The following is a 21,299-nucleotide window of genomic DNA, read 5'->3' as shown; positions in this document are numbered from 1 at the left end:
ACTGTCCCTCCCTTTAGAAAGGCAGAGGCATCACGGTGTGATTATTTTATGTGTAGTTGTTTTTTTCCTGTGTAATAATATTCAACATTGCTGTCAATACATTTTTCAAAAAATGCCTCTCTGTGCAAAATGGGTTTAAAAAAATAAACTGTGGAATACTGTTTGTCGTGATTTGAACTGAGGGAACAAATCGTAGCAGGATCACGCTGATATCATTTGTATCCCACTGTAACTTTACTGTATAAAGAGCTAACATCTCCAAAATGTCAGGAGTAGTTAGTCATTACAACAAGTGTTTGTGAACTAAAAATCAATTATGTGGGATACTGTTTGTCCATGATTTGAAGAGCCCAGCGCGCGCTCCCAACGCAGGGAAAACCAATTACGCAGGAGAGACCTACCTTGGCACTTGTGCAGGTGAAACCAAAGGGAAGATATGCTTCACCATATTTTCTAGTCCAGTGGTTCCCAAACTTTTTTTGCTGGGCCCCCTTTGTTTTACAAGAAAAATGCTCGCGCCCCCCCTCGCGCGCGCTCGCACGCACGCACGCACGAACACATCCTCCAACCACACACACCCATATTTTGCTCCATTGCGGTTTATTTCACACCTCAAACATTTAGTAAACAATTAACCAAATACAAGTAATCTGCAATAAATTACAAGTAGTAAGAAAATAAACTACTAAGTCTTTTACGCTACGTCCACACCTACACGGGTATTTTTGAAAACACAGCTGTTTCGTCCACACGTAAACGGCGTTTCGAATCACCGAGAACGGAGATTTTTTAAAACTTCTATTTTGCGTTTAAGTGTGGACGAGGAATACAGAGTTCTTCACACAACATCAAAGGTATGTGCCTTTTTTCACGTCACGCTGTGTGCACGTTATTGTTTACATGAGATGAATTGCAGAATGGCAGATAGAGATGAAATACTGTTAATCTGACTATCTGCAGGTTTTACAGGCAGTTACTGTCCCTCCATTTAGAAAGGCAGAGGCGTCACGGTGTCATTATTTTACATGTAGTTGTTTTTTTTCCTGTGTAATAATATTCAACATTGCTATCAATACATTTTTCAAAAAATCCCTCTCTGTGCAAAATGGGTTCAAAAACATAAACAACTGTTGGATGCTGTTTGTCCGTGATTTGAACCGGGGAACAAATCGTGGCAGGATCAGCCTGATGTTATTTGTATCCCGCTGTAACTTTACTGTATAAAGAGCTAACATTTCCAAAATGTCAGGAGTAGTTAGTCATTACAACAAGTGTTTGTGAAATACAAATCAAGAATGTGGGATACTGTTTGTCCGTAATTTAAACAGCCCAGCGCTGCTCCCAACGAAGGGAAAACCAATTCTGCAGGGAGACCTACCTTGGCACTTGTGCAGGTGAAACCAAAGGGAAGATAAGCTTCACCATATTTTCTAGTCTTTGGCTTAGAATGAAGTTGGTTTGGAAACATATTCAGCGATGCTTCATCTCCTGCTTTGCCTTTGTGTGGGCGCCCGTGCTAGCAGTGTCCAAGCGTTGTTTTGTTTCCCCCCCCCCCCCCCCCCCCTTTTCATGCCGTGCCCCCCCTGCAATGGCTCTGCGCCCCCCCTAGGGGGCGGGCCCCACACTTTGGGAACGTCTGTTCTAGTCTTTGGCTTTGAATGAAGTTGGTTTGGAAACATATTCAGCTATGCTTCATCTCCTGCTTGGCGTTTGTGTGGGCACCCTGTGCTAGCCAAGCGTTTGGGTTTTTTTCCCCCCTTTTCATACCGCGCCCCCCCTCGCAATTTCTCTGCGCCTCCCCCCCCCCCCCCCCCCCCCAGGGGGCGGGCCCCACACTTTGGGAAGCTCTGCGCTAACCCAATGTAGGACAGAATCCGTCTCAGCTCCGGCGGATTTTGGTGCTATGCCTTCAGCCTCAGAGAGAGCGAAATCTATTTCTATCAACTAAAAGCAGGTGAACGTTTTGGCCCGCTAACACCGCGGATTGCTTTTACTTTGTCTGACTGGGGTGTTTTGAGCCTCATCGCGACGCCCGAAGTGCAGAAGAGCCTGCGGGAAATGAGCTCGCAACAACCGCAAAACAGGGATCATCAACATCGGCCGTGGCTTTCCCTATGTGCATATCAATCGCTAAGTGTTAATCTTCTTGTCTAACTATATTTTTGCATTTTCCTTTTGACCATTCTCTCAATCCTTTCATTTAAAAAAATATATCACAAGGGTTTGTAACACGTACAATACACCATCCATTCATTGCCTGAAATACCGTGAGGCTTGTTTGAAAGATTGCGCCCGAGACCAACTCCGCCTCCAAGGCATGCCTACCTTTAGCTGCCACCAGTGAGATATCAGAGCCGGGCTCCACATATCCAATCAGGAGCACGAGCAAGACAGCTTTTGCAGACTCTCCAGAAATATGGATGTCCTTACCAGCTGCTCTGCAACCCAGTGTTTCCGGTCCCCTCACCAACATCGCTTTTTGAGATATTTTTTATGAACCACCAAAAGAGCCATCGTACCCCCCAGTACAGGATACTGGATCTGAGGGCAGCAGCGGGGACAAATGATTGTAATGAAGCGACGGACATTTCATGGCTGGTCTTAGATAATCGTGAGTTATTATGTCTTATGGTGAAAAGTACATAGTTTTGCAAGAGGCATACAAGCACTGTGGAAAAAGTAATCATAAAACTGTTTTTGTGAACACTCTGCTCCCTACGTTATGGTTTAAAAAATGTGATACACGTAATGTGATCATCAAAGAACATGATTTTTTTAAAACTTTTATTCTTATGCTTTTAAAACTATGTCAGATTATCATAAAACACTTATTTGTATGTTATAATGTTTTTCTTACACCATGTGTAATTTTTATAGACACCTTGTTCATTGTATCAATGTGTAATTATGTATCTTTGATAAATAAATAAAATATTTAATCTTGTATTTGTGTACTTTCTGGTGATTCAATAAAAAATTAGTCACATATCGCTCTGATAAACACAGATGTCTGCATGTCTGTAAAACATGAAAAACTCCATATCAGTGCTATCTTCAAAGGTGTAGTCATTTCTTTGTTATGGTACTTTACTGTTCCAATGAAACAATAGAAAATCTCATTTTAAAATACATTTTCGGCCATCCTGACCTATTTTCAGGGGCAAGAATGTTGATGTTAGACTGTGTTTTAAGTCAGGTTTTGATCTTAAACTAACTACCACAGCACTGATTTTACTGATTACAGTTGCAATCTCAATTAGAATCCCAAACTGTTTACCTGACAAGTTTACCTGAAACCAACACATTAGACTTAAATCTGTGAAATTCCTGAACAATATGCTTTGTGCAGTAGCAGTAGTACTAGAACTAGTAGTCCTACAATTGTGCATCAACCAGGCTTCAAGAGTGATCACTCTTCTGGCTTGCAAATGGTGATAACATGTCACAGTCTTAGCTGCAAATCAGAAATGTTGGTAAATTTAAAAAAGGAGTTTAAACTTCAGGTTTGGCATAGACACAGACTTTATTAATGCCACACTCGGGAGATTCACATGTTACACGAGCACAACGGTCAGTAAGAAAAAGTGAATCAGAGATACATTACAAAATACAAAAATTAAAAATAAATAGTGGACAAATTTAAAACAAGCAAAACACCTATGCAAGAGTAACTACTAATGATTTACAATACTTGTCATATACAGCCAATACACTCAGAGAATTTTAGCATATCAGTATAAAGCTCTCTGTAATTCCTGGACAGTTCATGAAATAATTTAAAATTAAATCTGCACTTCAGTTAACTTTTTTTTAAAATAACAGGTTTATGTCTTAGATCTACGGATACAGCTAAAGCACTCTGCTTGTATAATGCTGTATTCTCTCCCAGCTTATCCTTTTCTCACAACAAGGTGATTCCCAAAGTACGAGTCAATAAAACAATGACTCTAAAACCAGAACAGAAAGATAAAGTTGCAAGACCAAAGATTAAGGATTGTGTTTTTATAGCAAGTAGTAAACTATCCCCTTTTTCTCCTTGGCCTTGTGTACATCACAAGTCAAATTATACATTGTGATGGAGCAGTCACAATACACACTCACGAGACACAGTTTGATTTTTCAAACACAAAGTTTGTATGAAGTTCACCTTATCAGCTGAAAATATTAAAGCCAGAACAGCTGAGCTGTATGATGTGTACAAGGACACAAAACATTATTTACCATCAGATCCCGAGCCCTCCATGTGTTTATCAAGAAACTGCTGCTGTGCTACATCCATAAATAATGAATAAATTAAGAGCTAAAGCTAAAAGGACAGTTTATTTATACCATCTTCATGTGAACACATTCAAGAACATCACAGATGAAAGAAACATTAAAAACTTCCACACTACATAAAGCAAGAAAAATAGTTTTTCCTTTCAGGTGGTTCAAAAACAAACAAACAAAAAAACATCAAACACCTCCAAGACTCTCTTTGAAAGAACTAAAAACCTTTATTCTCATGGTCCAATCATGAGTGAACTCCCCGATGAAGCCTTGTGTGCTAAAACATGTCAGAGTTTTAAAGGTTAAACATGAGTTTCCAAAACGTTTTGCTGGAGAACAATGAACTATTTGACTGAGTTTCAATTATTTACAGACGAGCAAAACCAGGACAGAGAAAAAAGGACAAAACAGACTCAGTAAAACGACAGAAAATAAGATCCCATGTAAATCTGTATTATGTAGAAGTTCAGCCCAGCAACCAGTTCAGTTCAACACAAGTTTAAATGATTCTATCTGAACTCTGTGGAGCCTGATCTCAATAATTATTTCCTCCAAACCATCAATGTGTCTTTTAGACCCCATTCCTACAAAACTGCTCAAAGAAGTCCTGCCATTAATTAATTCTTCGATCTTAAATATGATCAACCTATCTCTAATAATCGGCTATGTACCACAGGCCTTCAAGGTGGCTGCAGTTAAACCTTTACTCAAAAAGCCATCTCTAGACCCAGCAGTCTTAGCTAATTATAGGCCAATCTCCAACCTTCCTTTCATATCAAAAATCCTTGAAAGAGTAGTTGTCAAACAGCTAACAGATCATCTGCAGAGGAATGGTTTATTTGAAGAGTTTCAGTCAGGTTTCAGAGTTCATCACAGCACAGAAACAGCTTTAGTGAAGGTTACAAATGATCTTCTTATGGCCTCTGACAGTGGACTCATCTCTGTGCTTGTCCTTCTTGACCTTAGTGCAGCATTCGATACTGTTGACCATAATATCCTATTAGAGCGATTAGAACATGCTGTAGGTATTACAGGTATTGCACTGCAGTGGTTTGTATCATATCTATCTAATAGACTCCAATTTGTGCATGTAAATGGAGAGTCCTCTTCACACACTGAGGTTAATTATGGAGTTCCACAGGGTTCAGTGCTAGGACCAATTCTGTTTACATTATACATGCTTCCCCTAGGCAGCATCATTAGAAGACATAGCATACATTTTCACTGCTATGCAGATGACACCCAGCTCTATCTGTCCATGAAGCCAGATAACACACACCAATTAGTTAAACTGCAGGAATGTCTTAAAGACATAAAGACTTGGATGGCCACTAACTTTCTGCTTCTTAACTCAGATAAAACTGAGGTCATTGTACTCGGCGCTGAAAAGCTTAGAAATATGGTATCTAACCAGATTCTTACTCTGGATGGCATTACCTTGGCCTCCAGTAACAATGTGAGGAACCTTGGAGTCATTTTTGACCAGGATATGTCCTTCAACGCACATATTAAACAAATATGTAAGACTGCGTTCTTCCATTTGCGCAACATCTCTAAAATTAGAAATATCCTGTCTCAGAGTGACGCTGAAAAACTAGTTCATGCATTTATTACTTCCAGGCTGGACTACTGCAATTCATTATTATCAGGATGTCCAAAAAACTCACTGAAAAGCCTTCAGTTAATCCAAAATGCTGCAGCAAGAGTACTGACAGGGACTAGAAAGAGAGAGCATATTTCTCCTGTTTTGGCTTCCCTTCATTGGCTTCCTGTTAAATCCAGAATTGAATTCAAAATCCTGCTCCTCACATACAAGGTCTTAAATAATCAGGCCCCATCTTATCTTAATGACCTTGTAGTACCATATCACCCTATTAGAGCACTTCGCTCCCACTCTGCAGGCCTACTTGTTGTTCCTAGAGTATTTAAAAGTAGAATGGGAGGGAGAGCCTTCAGTTTTCAGGCCCCTCTTCTGTGGAACCAGCTTCCAGTTTGGATCCGGGAGACAGACACTATCTCTACTTTTAAGATTAGGCTTAAAACTTTCCTTTTTGCTAAAGCATATAGTTAGGGCTGGACCAGGTGACCCTGAATCCTCCCTTAGTTATGCTGCAATAGATGTAGGCTGCCGGGGGATTCCCATGATGCATTGAGTTTTTCCTTTCCAGTCACCTTTCTCACTCACTATGTGTTAACAGACCTCTCTGTATTGAATCGTATCTGTTATTAATCTCTGTCTCTCTTCCACAGCATGTCTTTTATCCTGTCTTCCTTCTCTCACCCCAACCGGTCGCAGCAGATGGCCGCCCCTCCCTGAGCCTGGTTCTGCCGGAGGTTTCTTCCTGTTAAAAGGGAGTTTTTCCTTCCCACTGTCGCCAAAGTGCTTGCTCATAGGGGGTCATATGATTGTTGGGCTTTTCTCTGTATCTATGAAGCGCCTTGAGGCGACATTTGTTGTGATTTGGCGCTATATAAATAAAATTGAATTGAATTGAAGGTTTATATCTGGGACTCTCCACCATTTGACCTTAGAACTGAAGAAGCCTCTCGGATGAGAGGTGAAACGTCTTCAAGTAACTTAAAGAAGTCCAGACGCTTTTCTTTGCAAGCTCCTTTGACTACGATGACCTGGATGACTGAGAACCTTCACAGACTGTGGATGACCTGATGCTTTTTTAGTGAAGCCTTCTCAGCAAAATCCTTCCCACACTCGTCACAGCTGTACGCTTTAACTTCACTGTGGATTAGTTGGTGACTTCTTAGGGAACGCATCCTGGAAAAAGACTTTCCACAAAAGTCACAGCTGAACGGTCTCTCTCCAGTGTGGATGAGCTGATGCTCTTTTAGTGAAGCCTTCTCAGCAAAATGCTTCCCACACTCGCCACAGCTGTACGCTTTAACTCCACTGTGGTTCAGTATGTGTCTTTTTAGGGAAGGCATCCTGGAAAAAGACTTTCCACAAAAGTCACAGCTGAACGGTCTCTCTCCAGTGTGGATGAGCTGATGCTCTTTTAGTGAAGCCCTCACAGTAAAATGCTTCCCACACTCGCCACAGCTGTACATTTTAACTCCACTGTGGATCAGTATGTGTCTTTTTAGGGAAGGCATCCTGGAAAAAGACTTTCCACAAAAGTCACAGCTGTATGCTTTAACTTCACTGTGGATGAGTTGGTGACTTCTTAGGGAACACATCCTGGAAAAAGACTTTCCACTAAAGTCACAGCTGAACGGTCTCTCTCCAGTGTGGATGACCTGATGCTTTTTTAGTGAATCCTTCTCAGTAAAATGCTTCCCACACTCGTCACAGCTGTATGCTTTAACTTCACTGTGGATGCGTTGGTGTTTTTTAAGACCTGAATTGTGCCTAAAGCCTTTCCCACACTTGTCACAGGTGTACGCTTTAACTTCACTGTGGATGAGTTGGTGACTTCTTAGGGAAGGCATCCTGGAAAAAGACTTTCCACAAAAGTCACAGCTGAACGGTCTCTCTCCAGTGTGGATGACCTGATGCGTTTTTAGATTACTCTTCTGATTAAACTCTTTCCCACACTCGTCACAGCTGTACGCTTTAACTCCACTGTGGATGAGTTGGTGCTTTTTAAGACCTGAATTGTGCCTAAAGCCTTTCCCACACTTGTCACAGGTGTACGCTTTAACTTCACTGTGGATGAGTTGGTGACTTCTTAGGGAACGCATAGTGGAAAAAGACTTTCCACACAAGTCACAGCTGAACGTTCTCTCTCCAGTGTGGATGAGCTGATGCTCTTTTAGTGAAGACCTCGCAGTAAAATGCTTCCCAAACTCGTCACAGCTGTACACTTTAACTCCACTGTGGATGAGTTGGTGATGTTTTAGGGAGACCTTCAAGGAAAAAGACTTTCCACAAAAGTCACAGCTGAACGGTCTCTCTCCAGTGTGGATGACCTGATGCGTTTTTAGATTACTCTTCTGATTAAACTCTTTCCCACACTCGTCACAGCTGTACGCTTTAACTCCACTGTGGATGAGTTGGTGAATTTTAAGACTTGAATTGTGCCTAAAGCCTTTCCCACACTTGTCACAGGTGTACGCTTTAACTTCACTATGGATGAGTTGGTGACTTCTTAGGGAAAACATCCTGGAAAAAGACTTTCCACACAAGTCACAGCTGAACGGTCTCTCTCCAGTGTGGATAACCTGATGCTGTTTTAGTTTAGCCTTCAGAGCAAAATCCTTCCCACACTCGTCACAGCTGTATGTTTTCTCTCTCTTTTTTCTGTGGGGTTTGTCGGCCTCCTGAGAGCGCTGACTTCTCGCTCCATGTTGGTCCTGCAGTGACAGAGATACAAACAGAGCCAGTGAGTGAAATGCAGTCGTGGAACAAACTCAACCTTCAAACTCCCTCCATTAACACTAGTTTTAAACCTGAAGGTGGAGTGTGGCACCAAACACCTTAAATGTCTCTTATCCCCACCTGCTGGTAGTTCTAACACATTACATCCAATCTGGTGTTAAAAATAATTCATGACTGTTCAAACACTAAAATCATGCCCATCCCTCCTGATTGTATACACACACACACACACACACACACACACACACACACACACACACTTTTATATTATTTTATAATTTATATTATAGTGTTGTTTCCTATTACATATTTCTTTAATTTTTATAGATTTATACATAATTATTCAGTGATAATAAATCCTATGTTTGTTTATTCAAAAAGAACCCCATTAGCTTCCACAACAGATGTTGCTCATCTTCCGTCAAATACAATCACCTAAAATATTATACAATAAAGTGGATTCAAGATATCCACATAATTTGGCTCTTACATTCACTGTGAGTGGTTTCACAATTGTTAAAATGTAAGCAATCAATAATAATAATAATGATAATAATAATAATAATAATATCAATAACATTCAGGCACATTACACAAATTTCAAAAACAAATAATTTCTTACAGTATTTACAACAACTAAAAGCTCTGTAAATCGGCTTTTAAGTGTTCATTGAAGTTTTAAATAGTTTGAATAATTCTCTAATTTTATAGGGCAATTTATTCCACTTAAAAGATGCTCTAAATATAACAGTTTTACAAAAAGTTACTTTTAACTTGAGGATTAACTAAATTGCAGTTTGTTGAAAATTGTGTAATATCATTATGTATTTCATCTGGATACTGCAGCTGAGCAGAAAAACATGTGGTGTGTTTAACAGAATTGCTTTCTGTATAACTACAAGTAAGCCATAGAATATTTTAGCCTGTACAGGAAGCCAAGAAAGTTGATTATGCATTTTATCAATATTAGTATAGTATGAACATCTTAACACTAATCTGGACGCCTTATTCTGGACTAACTGAAGTCTGTTAAGATCTGTCTTATTAGCTGCTGACCAAATGATTGAACAATACTCCAGATGAGACATTACTAGTGCATTAATGACATCTTTCATAATTGAAGAAGTGATACACAAAGAGCTTTTCATAGCCATAGCTATGCCTTGTCCCGTTTTCTTAATAACAGAGTCGATGGGCTGAGACTAGAGCTGGGCGATAGAACGATAACGATATGTATTGCAAAATAACTTTTTCTCGATAGAAAAATTAAACCATTGCGACAGGCCTCACCGCCGTTGTCCTCTTTTAAAAAAAAAAGAAAAAGAAAAACAGCCAATCCAAATTAAGTAGCGCAGAGCCGAACCAATCACAGTCGCAGCGTCACGTCACGTGACTTGTTACGTGCCAAGCCGCACATGTGTATTTGTTTTGAAGCAGCCAGAGCCAGCCGCCGTGTCGCCCGGGTAATGGAGGAAATGAGTGTGCCGACTAGAGAAAAATCAACCGAGAGCGTGACCAAAGGTTACCGAAGAGAAAACAGATGATGGTTCCAATGCCGGAGAGATTGTCGAACGGAAGAGCCATAGAAGTTCCGTAGTGTGAAGGTATTTCGGCTATTTCAAGTCTGACAAAAAACAGAGTAGCGTGCACTGTAAATTGTGCCAAAAGCAAGTCTGGAAATACAATAAACCGGTGCATGCTCAATTTCTGACTGGAAGCGCTAATTCGTCATCCGGCTTTTGTCAGACTAAAGTAACTGTTAAAACTGTTTGAAAAGCTAAGCTATACAACAAGGAGAGATTGAGAATTTCCCTTTAGTTCTCAGTTTATTTGATATTGACAAAAGTTAGTCAATTTTGTCTGTTCTTCTTTAAAACGAACTAAGATTTACTTTTAGAATTAATATTTTGTTTCTAAGTGGAATTGACAACTTAGTAGCCTGTTTTGTTTGTTCTGTTTTGAAACTTAAACGCTTTAGCGGCTGCCTTTTGTGTAGTTTGAATATTTGCCTTTATTTATCTGAAAAAGTCTCATGTTCCTTAAGTACATCTACCCTGTTGAACTTATTATTGGAAATAAATATTTAAATCAAAACAAGCTGCTGATTATTTCACATTTTACTTGTGAGCAACGGCACATTTAAATCTTACAAATATAGTTATTTGGCTTATATCGTGATATATATCGTTATTGCCTGAAATGAAAAACATATCGTGATATGAAAAAATCTTATATCGCCCAGCTCTAGCTGAGACCATGAAAGGTGGTGATTTATGGTAATGCCGAGTAGTTTAATCTGGGTGACGTGTTCTAACACTGGCTATGGAAAGACTCAGTTGCAGGCTGTTGACTAATCTGCTTCTAATTAACATAGATTTGGATTTAGATACATTTAAAATCATGTTGTTTTTACTTATCCAGTCAAACAGGTTCAGCAAATTTTGTTGTGACACGCTGATCAATTCAGAGTTGTCACTGGCTGAATAAAACATGGTGGAATCATTGGCATACCCAAGATTAAGCCAAGACATATTGCTGATTGTTAGTGAAAACTGAATAGAGAAGTGGAGCGAGGCAGCTGCCTTGGGGTAAACCGCAGTTCATAACTGAGAAATAACCATTACAATAAACCTTCTGCTATCTTCTGTCCAAATAACTTTTCATCCAGCACAAAGCAACTGGTGAAAATCCATAACATTTTAGTTTATCAATCAAAAGATCATCATTTATCATCATCAAATGCAGCACTAAAGTCCAAGAATACCACTTTCACATCATCTAGATGTTTATACCATACCATATATTATCTGTCATATGAATTAGAGCTGAGCTGGTAAAATGACCAGCTTGGTCCAGTGAAAAAAAATGTCTGATTATAACCTAAGGGTTTTTTTTACATTAAGAAAAAGGCACCAAACATCAAACACATTTAAGCCTAAACAGTAACACATGAAAGTAGAGCAGGGCGATATAACCAAAAATATTTATCACGATATGCATTTGAAAATTTGTGATAACGATATAATTGAGGCGAGACAAAATACTTTACAACTCCACAACTTTATTAGTGCAAAAAACTCATCAATGTATTTTCACTTAAAGAAGCTGTTTTTATGTGCATTAAAGTTATATAAAAATTTAACAGTGCAAATGCAAATTGCTTGCTGATAGTTTAACCAAAAGGATTTTCCAGAGGAAATTGGCTGACATTTGCTCCAAGGCATTTGCATTTGCACTGTTAAATTTTTATATAACTTTAATACACATAAAAAACAGCTGCTTGTTTAAGTGAAAATACATTGATGAGGGGTTTTTTGCACTAATAAAGTTGCGGAGTTGTAAAGTATTTTGTCTAGTGTCAATTATATCGTCAGCTATATCGTTATCGCAAATTTTCAAATTTATATTGTGATAAATATTTTTGGTCATATCGCCCTGCTCTGTCTGTCACCTTCTGTGTTGAGCTCATTGTTTTCTCTGTAGTGGCTGAGCTGAGTCCAAGTAGCTGAAAATGTTCCTCTGCTTCTCCGTCAGACTCTTCTCCTCCTGCTGGTCAGCTGGGACACAAAACAGATCTTTGTTAGGCTCCACACTGCACTGAAGAGTCAAAGTGTCTCATATGTTCATCTGACAACAAAAAACAACAAATTTTTGATTCCCGAGGTGGGCAAACAGACACAAAAGGTTTGAGCACGGATACCAAATTTAGCAGTATGGCAGACCAGTAGCAGGAGAGACTGAGGCCTGTTATTAGAATCAAATGCCCAGTGGGCCGACACAATTTGCACCGATAAGACAAAGACAGCTATGTTTTATCCTGGAATACTTTTTTTTTACACTTCCTTGAAATGTTTTTCATTGTAGCACTTTTACCTCCAACTAGGGGTGAAACGATACACAAAATTCACAGTTCAGTTCGGTTCAATACTTTGGTGTCACGGTTCAATATTTTTTAGATACAAAAAAAATGTTCATGCCTTTTTATTTTGTCATTTATTAAAATTATAAATATATATTTTAACTCAAAAGTACAGTCTTTAAATTTAATGTTGATGAAACAACAACAACAACAAAAAAAAAATCTATCTGATAGAAAACTCAATCATCTTTGGAAAAGAGAGTTTATTACAGAGAAATGTCTCTTTCCAAAATAAAAGCTATGCGATGTGCCACGCAATGCTCACCAATTGAGCATTGCGTGGCACATCCGACATACTGTTTTACTTTAGTCCATGACGTGCATACCATCAGGGTCATGCTTCACATGAACATCAAGATAGTTTCAAACGCCAGATCTGAATGAAGGTGGGGGAGGTTCAATTTCGGGTAGCGTTGAGGCAGTTGCCATGTTGCAACGAGCTTAGCTTCTGTCTTGCTAGCTTGCGCTGCGCTCAGTGGATCTGCACTCAACAGTGCAGCCTAGGCGGGGTAGTCGAACGCAGATCCACTGAGCGCTCAACACAGACAGCATCGTCGGAAGAAAAGTTGATAAAACAAATAAAAGATTTTGTATTGTTCGATACATATGCATACCAAACCGAAAGCACTGTATCGAACGTATTTGTTTGTTTTGTTTTTTTAAAAACACACACTCCCTTCACCTCTTCTACATTCCTATGTTTCTCCCAGAGCAGATCTAAGGGGCAGCCCCTCAGTCATACACATATACTTTTAATCTCACCCTTAAGGGGTGGTCCCCAGGAGTTTCACAGCATGGTTTAGAACAGTGGTTCTCAAACTGTGGTACACATACCACATACCACTAGTGGTACTTAGTCTCTCTCTGGTGGTACATGTAAGATCAAAATTTTTTTTAAAGACTAAACAATATGTAATTGTGGAGGTATGCAAAGACGACACAAGTGTTCCCAGGGCTCTTCTGGGAGAGAGGGTGGACCAGAAAACGTCTCACCGAGCATGAGTCCTCTATAAAGAGCAGCTTATTGCCAGTGGTCACAGCCACTTCTGCAAGTGAGTAGTAATCCTTTGCAGCCAGCAACAGTGAATTGGCGAAGCCAGCTGTTGGAGGAAGACTTGAGTGAAGAGGATTCCGCCGTCAAACGTCCCTAGCAAGGACAGTGTGCTCTACATGAGCTCAAGAGCAATACCGTCACCCAGGCCCGAGAGAGGAGTTTCTCGGTCCAAGGGAGTAGCGCCGTAGACGTGGGCAAAATTGTTGGTACCCTTCAGTCATGAAAGAAGAACTCACAATTGTCACAGAAAAAACTTTAATCTGACAAAAGTAATAAATAAAATTCTATAAATCTTAACCAATGAAAATCAGACATTGCTTTTCAACCATGCTTCAACTGAATTATTTAAATAATAAATGGATGAAACAGGGCTGGACTAAAATGATGGTACCCCTAGAAAAGAATGAAAATAATGTTCAATGACACGACAAAGAACGAGTAGAAAGAGTAGGAGTCCAAAACAGAAACAGTTCAGGTGGGTGGCCGAGACGAGACAGTTCAGGTGGGCGGCCGCGAGGAAGGCGGCCGAGACAAGACAGTTCAGGTGGGCGGCCGCGAGGCCGGCGGCGGCGAGGAGACAGTTCAGGTGGGCGGCCGCGAGGAGACAGTTCAGGTGGGCGGCCGCGAGGAGACAGTTTAGGTGGGCGGCCGCGAGGAAGACGGCAGTGGGCGCTGAGCTGGTCCGGTGGGCGGCCGCGAGGAAGGCGGTGGCGGCCGCTGAGCTGGTCCGGTGGGCGGCCGCGAGGAAGGCGGCGGCGGCCGCTGAGCTGGTCCGGTGGGCGACCGCGAGGAAGGCGGTGGCGGCCGCTGAGCTGGTCCGGTGGGCGGCCGCGAGGAAGGCGGTGGCGGCCGCTGAGCAGGTCCGGTGGGCGGCCGCGCCGGCGATGACGTCCAGAACGTGGCTGGGGCGACGGTGCGGCAGCCGCAGGACCAGGCGAAGCAGAGGCTGACGCCGAGGCTGAGGCCGGCCCAGGCGAAGCGGAAGCGGAGGCCGGACCAGGCAAAGCTGAAGCTGAAGCAGAGGCTGAGTCTGGACCAGCGAAGCTGAAGCTGAAGCAGAGGCTGAGTCTGGACCAGGCGAAGCTGAAGCTGAAGCTGAGTCTGACCCAGGCGAAGCAGAAGCTGAAGCTGAAGCTGAGTCTGACCCAGGCGAAGCAGAAGCTGAAGCTGAGTCTGAGGCTGGCCCAGGCGAAGCAGAAGCTGAAGCTGAGTCTGAGGCTGGCCCAGGCGAAGCAGAAGCTGAAGCTGAGTCTGAGGCGGGACCAGGCGACGGCACGGGAGCCGGGGGTGACGGAGCCACAGCTTTAGGGCCAGCGGGCGCGGAGGCCACTGGCTGGAGACAGGCCGGGGGGCCAGCGGGCGCGGAGGCCCCTGGCTGGAGAGCGGCCGGGGGGCCAGCGGGCGCGGAGGCCCCTGGCTGGAGAGCGGCCGGGGGGCCAGCGGGCGCGGAGGCCCCTGGCTGGAGAGCAGGAGGGCTCACAGCTGGCTCTGGGTGCTGTGGCTGCAGGTCTGGGAACTGAACAGGGTGGTGGATGAGAGACTGGACTGACTGGACGGGAGGCGACTGGACTGACTGGACGGGAGGCGACTGGACTGACTGGACGGGAGGCGACTGGACTGACTGGACGGGAGGCGACTGGACTGACTGGACGGGAGGCGACTAGAGAACAGGACACTGAGCTACAGGGGACGACTGGACTGACTGGACTACAGACTGGAGGACGGGCGACCGGGAGGCAGGAGGAGACTGGACTACAGGGGACTGGAGGGCAGGAGGAGACTGGACTACAGGGGACTGGAGAGCAGGAGGAGACTGAACTACAGGAGCAGACTGGAGAGCAGGCGAGTGAACTGACTGGAGTGGAAGCTGAACAGCAGGTGAGGGAACTGACTGGACTGAGGAGGCTAATGGATGAGCTACAGACTGAGCTACAGACTGAGCTAGCGAAGGAGACAGCTACAGCCTGGGCTAGTAAAGCTGGTGCTTGAGCAGGGGACAGGTCAGCTAATCTAATTAGGGATAATGCAAGGGCGTGAAAAGCTGGATCAGGAGGTGGATGAAGAGGTGAAGTAGCAGGTGGACCGGTTAGCTCTTCCAAGCCTCTAGGGAGGCCAGGCTGGATTGAGGCTGCCCTCCGCCTGGGCGCTGGGACAGGCACGGGAGGTGGCTGGACACCAGTCACCCCCACCTGGGAAACAAGAGCGGATGTGGAGGTAGGCTGTGTCGCAGCTGCCCTCCTCCTGGGAGCTGGTACTGGTGTGGGTGTAGGCCGGGCCCTAGTCCTCTGAGGTGATGAAATGGCTGAGGAGGAAGGCCGAGTCTGGGCTGCCGTGCTGGTGGGAAATGGCTGAGTGACGGGTGTGGAAATAGTGACCGGGTGTGTGATACAGGCAGGTTTATCTGGGATTAGTCTGTTTTTTCTGCCACCACGATTTACAGTCTTTGCGGGAGCAGAGCAGAAAAAATCTTCCCAGTCTACATCGTCCTCTAGGAGGGAAACTCCCCATGAATCAGAAGTGAGTGTACTGTGCGTTTTAAGGGAGTAATCAGATGAAGGGTGTGGGAAACGGTCACTGGGACTCACCACCGGGAGTTGCTGAAAATGGTCCATATTATGGCGGCGTGTGCGCCGCTTTCTCCGGGAAGAAGAAGCGGCCGGGGTAAACAGCTGAGCCTCTGGCGCGGTAGCCTCCATTGAGCCGAGGTGGGAGGCGTAGCCGCGGTGCCGTGGCGAAGGTGGAGGTCCGGCATATGAGGCGGCGGGTGTGTGAGCGAGGAGCGGAGCGGCGAGAGAGGGAGCGGCCGAAGCGCGGCATGAAACGTCCACTCTCCGCGGCAAATGCTCCGGGGCAGGTGAGGCAGCAGGTGGGTGAATGCGGCGTCTCCGAGGCCCGCCCAGAGCCAAGCGAGTGCCCTCGAAGACGTGCTCTCGCTCCGCGAAGAGCCGCTGTCTCTCCTTGAGCTTTTCCGCCCACAAGGAGAGCGCTGCCTCCTGCCGCTCAAAAAGGTCCGAGTCTGCTGGGTTCCAGTCGTGTCTTCGTGGCACGGGTCGTGTCATTCTGTCAGGGGTTGCTGAGGCGAGGAAGAAGGAACCCAAACGCAGGACTCACAGGTAGGTGAAGACTGGTGTTTATTGTGATGGCGTGAGCAAACAGAACAGAGGTAGGAAATGGCTGGCTGGCTGGACGACTGACTGACTGAAGGAAGGACGAACGGACTGAGTGGCTGGCTGGCGGAAACGACGACATAACATCAATGACACGACAAAGAACGAGTAGAAACAGAAGACTTAAATACACAGACTGATGAGGATGATAATGAGAGACCGGTGAGTACACAGCTGAACATAATCTGGCTAATGGCACGAGACGAGCTGACACAGGAACAAACAGGAAGTGAAACAGGCAGTGGCAAAATAAACTGAACATGAACAAAACGGAAAGCACTGGGTCGATGACCCAGGAACCCTGACACGTACAAAGACAGACTTGATGAAAAGTCAAAGAAAAGATATGAGGGAAAAAACAAAGTGGACAAAATACATTAGCGTGCTGCCAAACTTTCACCACGCACATATTTATAATTATACGGTTCTTGGAGTGAGTGCATACACTCATGACGTTTTTAGTAACTTCAGGTCACTGCAACAAGCCCAGGTACAGTTTACCGACGGATGGGTACAGGACCTTGAAATGCACAGTGTAGAACGAAAGACCATCATACGAACAAAGGTAATTTTACCAGTCTCACAAATAGTCTTCATAAATACACATTCGTTAACAGTTTATTAATAGGACCTTTGAGCTCAACAGTAATTAATTAGTAGTGGAAATAATTTCTGGTACGCATTACAGAAATGTAGCAGTGACAATAATATTGTATGCTGTAATCGTACTGGGCAATTAGTGATACAAAAAAAAATGTTTTATCCTGTGAATAAAAGTATATGTTTTTGTCGATGTACCATGGTAATAACAGAAGCGAAACGCAATATTCTGTCAGGACAATTCACTATTTATGCACAATAAACAAAGGAGCATAGCGCAACAATTTCTGTTCAGCGCCAGACTTGCTTGTAACTTACATCACCAATTATGTTGTGAAAAATTACGTATTAACTACTACAAAACACTTACCTTTGTGGAAATGCTTGGAGCAGACTAACATGTGAGCTGGAGTGTTCTGGGACTTTATATTTAGTCTTCGAATGGCTGCAATCCAGGCCATCGGTGGCTTTTTGTTACTTCGGAACTCAATTGTTACACCTGGTAGAGCAGAACGCTGATCATTTTATTAAAGATGAAAGACTTTAGACAGACACATCTGCTTACCTGTATCTTTTGCTCGTTTCTCCTTGTAGGAGTCATAATTAAATGTACTGAATTTTAATGATCACTGGGTTTTCATTTGTTTGGTTGCTATGGTGATGTGTAATGGGAGTCACGTGGGTGCTAGCGGCGACATTAGGAGGGCGTTGTCAGTCGGTCGTAGCCTGTGATGTTTTAAGAGTTTGAATCGCGAGCCGATCACATTGCTCTGTAAACTTTTCAAGCACTTTAATAAACAAGCAAGCAATTCCACCTCTCGCATTATTGCGTAAAGTTGACAGGCAAATAGGCAGGCTCAGTCCCCGGCCTCTACTCCTCCTCTTCTTTTCTCTTTTTTTAGAGTTTAAAAACGGATTGTGTGTGAGACTTTAAATCAACAAAATATAAAATATACATTTTAAATTGTTATTGATCCCTTTACTCCTGGTCCTAAAGTGTATATTTATTTTCTTACTCTTCTTATATATATTGTTTGTTTACTTGCACTGCTGTAACTGGAGCCTCGTCGTCTCGTCTCTCTATATACTGGACTGTATGTAGCGGAGATGACAATAAAATTTACTTTGACTTCAGCAGCGAGCAGGCGCACCGAGGGCTCTCGCGCTCACTTTTCGCGTATAGAATTTTGAAAAAACATCGGTGCAAATTATAAGTCTGTATTATAATGTCTGGTGTTTTCGTGTTTGTTGGTTTGTTTGTAATTTATTTTATTTTGCGAGTTGGTAATTTTTGCCGCTCCAGCCAGCCAGAGCATCCCCCGCCGCCCCGCCCTCTCCTCCCTGTGCCGCAAGCAGCAGGCGCACCTCGCAAACGGAGGGCGCCCTTACTCCCGGCGAATGGGCGATAGAAAACCAATGCCATTCTCAATATGCGCTGGGATGATGTCAGGGCAGCATGAGAACAAGCCGTGATGCCGCCCCGGGCAACCGCCCGTGTCGCCCGTATCTAAGACCGCTACTGTTGACACTTACCTTTAGATGTGAGAGGTAGTGATGGTCCGCTTGAAGCTGACGCTCCGGTGCGTGTGTCAAAAACATCAATGCGCTGCTTCAGAAGCACTGTGTCGAGGCTTGATTCGTTTGGCCAGAAACACGTGATTAGTGACGTCTGAAGCTTAATTTAGAACGTAATTTTTTTTACTGAACTTTATTGAACACACAATAAGTATACAACATACAAACAGTTGAAGTTTACGAAAGAACAGAACATGAACTTACAAAAACAGGGGTAAAAAAAAATATTATATACGCGAAAAAAATCAACATATAAATATTGTTCTGAGAGCCTTTTTGTTGGTTGAGTCTGATATTGATTGTATGTACAATTCAATATCCTTATAAAAAGGCAAAAATATGGTGTTTTATTAATAAACTTACATTTATAGATAGAACATTTAGCTAAACGTATTAAGAAATGTACAGTAAAAAAATTTTAGCATTCTTCCTGGGGAACTTAAAGAAACAGAATAAAACATTTTCCCATTATTAAGAAAACTCCCTTTAAATATGGACAATAACAAAACTGCTAAATTCCTTCCAGAATCTCTGTGTAGAGGAACAGTACCAAAAAAGATGTGCCACAGTTTCTGGATGATCCCCACAGAAAGTTCAATTAGTATTTATGTGTCTTTTAAATGTTACCATATAGTGACTGGCAGGGTAACATTTATGAAGAATTTTATATGAGATTTCCTTCACCTTGTTTACAATTAGATATTTATGGGATCATCCAGACTGTCTTCCAGGTGATATCTGGAACATGTCGGTTCCAGTAAGATATTATATATATGGGAGAGACATGATATCTTCTTGGAATAAACTACGTATTCTCTTATTGCTGTTACCAAGTTCCTGTGAAAAGCAGATTTCTCCCACTGCTGACTCAGCTGGATCAGGGAGAGTGACTGAGGTAGATATTGAACTGTCAGTGTTTTTATATAACATTAAAGTACCTGAGGGTATGGCACCAAGCATCATTGAGAATTCCCAAGCACTGACTGGAAAATTATATAGTATAAGGGATTCATTTTAAGCAAGTGGTGCTCCCTCTTTATTAACCAGCTGAGCCACCAATAGGATCCCATTTTGGACCCAAATTTCCAGGAAAAGTGATAATAAAAGAAATAAAAAAAATCTCTCTTTTTTTTTCCAGATGAGGTATTTGTGTAGTGAGAAGTTGTGTTTATACATGAGGGTCCACGCTAAGAGCACTTGCTTATGGAAGGATGAAAGATTTACAGGGAGTTTTCCAACACTGTAATTACAATTTAAAATAAAATTAAAGCCACCAAAATGGGAGAAAATATGATATGGTATAAAATTCCAGATAGAGGTAGGGTTTTAAGAAAATGTTTAGCCCAAATAATTTTGAAAGTGTTATTTAAAGTAGAAAAGTCTAAAATGTTAAGCCCACCTGATTCATAGTTATTAATCACAACAGATTTTCTAATATAATGTGTACGGTTTTTCCATATAAAATTAAAGAGCATGCGGTCAATGTCTTTACTAATTTTCTTATCCAGATGTAAGGAGAGAGCAGGATATGCCAGTCGGGATATCCCTTCAGCTTTAGTAATTAACACTCTACCTGTCAGAGATAAATCCCTTTGCAGCCACTGGTTGAACTTTTTTCAGATTTTTTTTGTATAATCGGATTGAAGTTTGACGAGCATCTTGACTTTTGGTCTTTGGATATTAACAGTCCTGGATATGTGACTTGTTGTTTAACAGAAATGTTACAGATTGCATTTGCAGTGCATCCTTTAATTGCTAGCAATAGCTAGTGTTATTCTCTATACTTTCTATGAAAACCTGCAGTAAGAACGGAGCCAGGAGATTAGAAAACGATTTATAAAACTCTGCAGTTAAACCATCTGTGCCAGGAGATTTGTTGGCCTTAAGTGCAGAAATAGAATTACAAACTTCCTCCACAGTCAGAGGGCTGTCACAGTGACTTCTATCTTCCACAACAATAGTTTTTAGGTTTTTAATATTATTGAGAATCAGTGTTGAGACATCCTCATTATATTTTGAGTTGTACAGTTTAGTACAGAATTTGGCACAGAAATTTGAAATTTCTCTAGGATTGTCAGAGACAATGCCATTAATATTTAGTTGATTTTGGATCTGTATTTTTCAAGTCTGAAAAAGCAGAATTTTGTTCTCCCTCCTCCAGCTACCTCTTCCTGGATCTTGCAAAAGCATCCTCAGCTTTGTGTCGATATAAACCGTCCAATTTATTTTGAAGGTCTAGTAAAGTTAATTTATCTTCCTCTGAGATTTCTTCTTGATATTTCTGGTAATAAGAGGCAATTTTCCTTATCACTTCTTCCTCTTCAGCTTTTCTCGATTTAGGAATTTGACTCCCATATCTTCTCAAGAATTTGCATGCTTAAA

The 21,299-nt window shown here is 42.4% G+C and overlaps 1 protein-coding gene across 2 annotated transcripts; it reads right to left on the bottom strand.

Annotated features, from left to right (window-relative positions):
• Positions 1–5,798: 5,798 nt before the first annotated feature.
• On the bottom strand, positions 5,799–18,952 carry LOC148101519 (uncharacterized). Of its 2 annotated transcripts, XM_087846341.1 has the most exons (4): positions 18,876–18,937; positions 17,713–17,841; positions 12,054–12,159; positions 5,799–8,577 (listed from the first exon to the last, which is right to left on the bottom strand). In XM_087846341.1, exons 3-4 carry the CDS (start codon positions 12,069–12,071, stop codon positions 6,916–6,918), a joined length of 1,680 nt encoding a protein of 559 aa, XP_087702467.1. In that variant the 5' UTR covers positions 12,072–12,159; positions 17,713–17,841; positions 18,876–18,937; the 3' UTR covers positions 5,799–6,915. The 2 variants fall into 2 exon arrangements, with proteins under 2 accessions (XP_087702467.1, XP_087702468.1); XM_087846342.1 differs by lacking the exon at positions 17,713–17,841 and having other exon boundaries at positions 18,876–18,952.
• Between the last annotated feature and the right edge of the window lie 2,347 nt (positions 18,953–21,299).

Source organism: Neolamprologus brichardi, chromosome 9, assembly GCF_056152115.1.
Source record: "Neolamprologus brichardi isolate AB-2024 chromosome 9, ASM5615211v1, whole genome shotgun sequence".
Taxonomy (NCBI): Eukaryota; Metazoa; Chordata; class Actinopteri; order Cichliformes; family Cichlidae; genus Neolamprologus; species Neolamprologus brichardi.
The sequence above is the reverse complement of the archived record's forward strand: the minus strand, read 5'-3'. Positions and strand labels throughout refer to the sequence as shown.